The sequence below is a fragment of the Arvicola amphibius genome, chromosome 2, assembly GCF_903992535.2.
Source record: "Arvicola amphibius chromosome 2, mArvAmp1.2, whole genome shotgun sequence".
In the NCBI taxonomy this organism is placed as follows: domain Eukaryota; kingdom Metazoa; phylum Chordata; class Mammalia; order Rodentia; family Cricetidae; genus Arvicola; species Arvicola amphibius.
Genome location: NC_052048.2, coordinates 77,869,241 through 77,874,921, shown reverse-complemented (window position 1 = coordinate 77,874,921; position 5,681 = coordinate 77,869,241). Strand labels below are relative to the sequence as shown.

General features: G+C 37.2%; 1 gene segment (V, D, J or C); it reads right to left on the bottom strand.

Moving 5' to 3' along the window:
* Positions 1–2,599: 2,599 nt before the first annotated feature.
* On the bottom strand, positions 2,600–3,301 carry LOC119807219. The segment is given in 2 exon segments: positions 2,600–3,036; positions 3,248–3,301. Coding segments are annotated over 2 exon segments (486 nt in total).
* Between the last annotated feature and the right edge of the window lie 2,380 nt (positions 3,302–5,681).

The following is a 5,681-nucleotide window of genomic DNA, read 5'->3' as shown; positions in this document are numbered from 1 at the left end:
ACATTTATGTTCTCTACTTTTAAAAATGTGATTGTAAAATAAACTAGCCATTTAATACATATTTTTATTTTTTCTCTTTGACATAATATTCCTTTTTAAACAGAAAAGCTAAAACTTTTTTATATTACAACTTTAGACCTGTCTAAAATTAGTTGGGACTATCAGTTACTAGAGCTGACCTCCCTTATTGGATTCATTAATCTACTCCATTACTTGTCACTTTATATCAAATGCAAAAGGATGAAGAGAACTCACTGTTTCCCTGTACAGAAATTAGAACTGTTATCTAAATTACTGAGGATACTCTATAGCTCAGCTTATAGTTCCTGAGATTGTTTACACAAGGAGGCCCACATTCCTCACCCATTTCATGAGAAAGAGCTGATTTTCTCTCATACAGAAAATGTAATGTACATATCTAATCTACAAAATGTGACTGAAAATGAATTCTTCCCTTTTTCCTCTCTAGCCTAGGAAAAAGACCTTTTGGGGTTAAACTTTGCTAATCATGGTCTTCTGACATTATGGAACCTGCTCATAAGTCAGCTAAAATGTGTTTACTATTATGTTTTTGTTAAAATACACAATCATGATTGTTCTTTTTCCTCTTGGTTCAGGGCATTTTCCCGACATTCCATTGGTTACCACTCAAGAATGACAAAGAGACAGAAGCAGTGACTTGAAGCTTTGGATTGCCTGTGAACATGACAGAAATAGTCTTCTGGAATGCAGTTTCTGAGAGGCTTCTTAACTTCAGTTTACAGAGAAGGGGGATGTAAAGGATGGGACAGTGGCTGACTCATTACATTCTTTGCACTACACAGCACAGTCCTATCATAAAGATCCTAGCACAAGCCTTAGTTATCATAGGTGGCAGAATATCCTCTCAAGTAGGTTGTAGCACAAAGTCTATTCACCATTTGGGTAATACGTAGAAATATTCTGCAAAGAACTGTGTTAATGGTTATACTAGAGACAAGTCAGGCATTTGGGACAAGAGACAGTTATAGTAAGGTCAGGAAGAGAACAGGGTGCCTTCCACTAAGGAGGCAGGTGTGTTGGAGGGAGTCCTCCATGTTGCCAAGCTCAGAGACTGCTGTCAGGCTATGGTAGACTAAAAGCTCCAACCAGCAGGGCCTCTCACCTTCTATCTAGGTTTGTTAAATAAAACGTGTGTCCCAAAGCTTCATGTGTACACATTGGAATTGTTATTGTGAATCATTTACTTTATGACTGTCTTTATCTGTTTGACTCAGTATTGTTTATATTCTAATGTAACAGAATAATGTAGCTGTTCCACCTTGGTTTGAGGCCCCCATTCCATGACAAATTTGCTTCCAACACTTGACTCTCAGCACATGTATATCATTATCAGTTACTGTACTCCTTGGAGAAAACACAGTTGGATATATTTTTTTAACCTAGTCCAACAATATGTATATAATATTTGCGAAAATGTATTCACATAAGTTTATTAATAAATGCTTATTAATTTCTGTCATATTTGCTGCAATTTTTGGTATGTTAGATTTTTGTTAGTATGTTTTCCTTTCCTCCTACTTCTCAAATGTGTGAGAGTTTTACGCCATTGGACATACTAATACCTGTCTTCCTAATAATCATTATTCATTTATTGATCTCATGGCATTAATATTTTGTCTGTACTCTCATGATTAGATGATATTTGCTTTTTTCTGTGTGCATACTATTTTTATAGTGTAGGTGTATGTGTGTATTTGTTGGCATGTGTGTGTGTATGTGTGAGAGACAGAGAGATAAAAGTAGAAGGTAGACTGGGGAAGAAAAGATAGCAGGAAAGTGAAGGAGAAATGGGAAAGATTAGCACATATGTTCAAAATATATGATATACTGAAAAATACATTGATTTTAAGAAAATTGTCTGTACTGAATTTACATTTATAGAAGAATTTAAGTGACTGCAAGTTGGCTCACATACCAAAAACACTTGACATCAATCCTGATGTCAAATGTGATTTGTTTCCCAGAACCCAAATGACAAAGGAACAATCAAGTCCAAGTTGTGCTCTGATCTGCACAACAAGGTCATGTCACATGTGCACCTAGATATGCACACAGCATACAAATGCACACTCACATTGACAAAGAAATATTAATCTACTAAAAATGTAATAGAAGTTTAAAGAAAAATAAACAGAAGAAATTGTAACCATTAAGGATGTAAGAAAGCCCTAAAAATATGGATCTATATCTAATACTAAGCTTTCTGATTTATTGATTAACTAGGTAGCCCCTGACCTTAATAAAAGCAATAAAATTGTTTGAAAAAAGAATGTGGAAAAGTAGGAAAAACTCTTTCCCACAGCTTCTAAAGCAAAATACACTTTGTCACCATCATCACTTCAGCCCAAAGAGTCCTATGATGGATACCAGAATTCCAGAACTACAGAAAGATAAATTCCTCATATTCAAGCAACAGAGTTTGTAGTATTGGGCTACAAAAGGTATAGAAAGATAATACTGAATTTTCCTCTGCATTTTCACATACTGGATTTTCATACCAAAAGAATTGGAAAACATCGAAACCCTTATATTTTGCTTAGCTCTGAAAACATTTTTATCAGAGTTTCAGGCACACTGTTCCCCAGGAAGAAAAGAGAAGTGTCCAGGTGCAGGGCAGAATGCAGTGCAGGCAGTTGTTGAGACTCTCAGAAGTTTTTGTTGGAGGCTGAAGCACTGTGGGAGGATACCCATTAGCTTGCATACAGTAGTAATCTGCCAGGTCTTCAGTCTGGACACTGCTGATGGTGAGAGTGAAATCTGTCTCAGATCCACTGCCTAGGAAGCGATCAGGGACCCCACTAACCCGAGTGGATGCATAGTAGATCAGTAGTTTAGGAGCCTGTTTTGGTTTCTGCTGGTACCAGTACAAGTAGTTCTTTTTGTCTTCACTGTATAAAAGACTATGACTGGACTTGCAATTGATGGTGACCTTCTCTCCTGCTGACACAGTCAGGGAGGACGGAGACTGGGTCATCACGATATCAGCACAGGCACCTGCAATAAGGAATACAAAACGAAGATTCATAATATGAAAGCACAGAATATAGTAACAGTTGAAATTTGTCATTTAATAACCTTCCAATGTCAACTTGTCAGTGTATATCTTACACAATACTATAAGAAATATTATGTTCTAACACATATTTCAAATTTCTTACATACAAAGAAGTGATTCTACAAGGATTATAACACTTAAATTTCTCACCAGACACCCAGAGCAGTAGGAACATGAGGACATATATCTGTGACTCCATCTTGATCTGCCTACCTATCTGATGCAGCTCAGTTCACACTGTAAAAGTCTGGTTTATAAATTCTGAGCAGCTGGGATGGCCTAGCGGGTCCCATGCAAATCAGTCAGTAAATACATAAGGGCAGTGTGTGTGTGTGGGGGGGGGCTCATCACAATCAACAGACAGATGAAACATGACAGGCAGTATGAACCATTGCTGAAAGATATCAGCTTATAGCTCTCCAACAGTAATTTATTAGGTACTATAATAACAATTTCATGTTAAAATCCAAGTTATAATTAAACCAATTTACTTTTTCAGAAGTGTTAGGAAAGCCATCTCAGATTAACAGCTCTTGGGAAATAATAAAATATGTTCAAAAAATCAAAACCGCAAAAGAAACATAGAGTAAGAAAACATGAAGTAAAATTAAGGATGTAAGGAAGGAGGGAAAGTGGAAAAGCATGAGAGAGATAATTGAGGCTAAATGGGTGTGTTATCTCTCATGCGTAAAGTCACTCTTAGGAAGAGTGAACATTGGGCTCCAGTTTCCAGACTGATAAAGGAACAGAAATACAAAGAGCAGCCCAGAATTCAATCTGTGGAAATCTTGTGGAACATTAATTTAAGCACTGAACCACACCTGGGTCAAGGAAGAAATAAAGAAAGAAATTAAAGTATTCCTTGAATTTAATGAAAATAAAGACACAACATACTCAAACCTTTGGGACACTATGAAAGCAGTGCTAAGAGGAAAATTCATAGCACTAAGTGCCCACTTAAAAAAAATGGAGAAAGCACACATTGGAGACTTGAGAGCATACCTGAAAGCTCTAGAAAAAAAGAAGCAGACTCACCTAGGAGGAGGAGAAGACTGGAAATAATCAAACTGAGGGCTGAAATCAACAAAATAGAAACACAGAAAACAATCCAAAGAATCAATGAAACAAAAAGCTGGTTCTTGAAGAAAATCAACAAGATTGACAAACCCCTATCCAAACTAATCAAATGGCAGAGAGAGAACAAGCAAATTAATAAGATCAGAAATTAAAAGGGGGATATAACCACAGACAAAGAGGAAATTCAGAGAATCATTAGATGGATGGAAATAGAAAACACCGTCCTGAATGAGGTAACCCAGACCCAAAAAAGATGAACATGGGATGTGCTCACTCATAATTGGTTTCTAGCCATAAATAAAGGTTATAGAGCCTGTAATTCATGATCCTAAAGAAGCTAAATAAAAGGTGAACCCAAGGAAAAACATAAACTTATCCTCCTGGATATTGGAAGTAGTCAAGATTGTTGGGCAAAAATTTCGAACTTGGGGCTGGGATGGGATGAGTGTAAGGGGAGATGGGGAAAGAAAAGTTTGAAGGGGAGATTGGGGAGGGCTTGGGGGATTGGGATGGTTGGGATATAGGAAGGGTTGATATGGGAACAGGGACGTATATATCTTAATAAAAGGGAGCCATTTTAGGCTTGGCAGAGACTTGACTCTAGAGGGGTTACCAAGTGTCCAGGGAGATTCCCCCAGCTAGTTGCTTTGGCAGCTGAGGAGAGGGAGCCAGAAAAGGCCAGATCCTATAGCCATACTGATGAATATCTTGCATATCACCATAGAACCTTCATCTGGCAATGAATGGAGATAGAGACAGAGCCCCACGTTGGAGTACTGGACTGAGCTCCCAAGGTCCAAATGAGGAGCAAAAGGAGGGAGATCATGAGCAGTGTTATGTAGAAAGTACAAGAAACAGACAAATAAATAAACATAACATCATGGCAAGAAGTTAAGATTCACCTGTAATCCCAGGACTGAAGAGACATAAGGAGGAGGATTATACCTCTGAGGCCATCATGGGGCACAAGTTCAAATGTGTGTGATTAATCAAGTGGTTACAAGCCAGCTAATGGCATTTGATATCCAAGACAAAGTAGTTATCTGATTTTAAGGTTTTATCATTAAGTAAATGCTGTTATGGAAAACTAAGTATCCATTTAATTAACATGAGGTTTTCTTTTAATTTGCATTAATTATATGATTTCATAATCAAGTTTTCACATTCAAAATGTTAAATTATTTGTGATAAGCATATTCAGATCTCCTCTGTTTTACTGCTGACACACCATCATAAGAGAGAAACAAGCAGTATGTGGAATAAGGAAATTCCCAGTTTCAAAGTCAAGAATATAACTGATGAGTAACTGCCCTAATCAATGTCCAATATGTTGTGTTGTGCTCTGTATCTTTGATAAACTTTGTATTTTGCTTTGTGAAAGCTGCGGTGAGCTCAAATGTGCTTTCACTCATTTACTGATGCTCATTCAGACTGGACACATGGAGACAGGGGTCTTACAAAACTAGGACTCTCACAGTTAAACATGTATTTTTGCAGTATGTAAGGG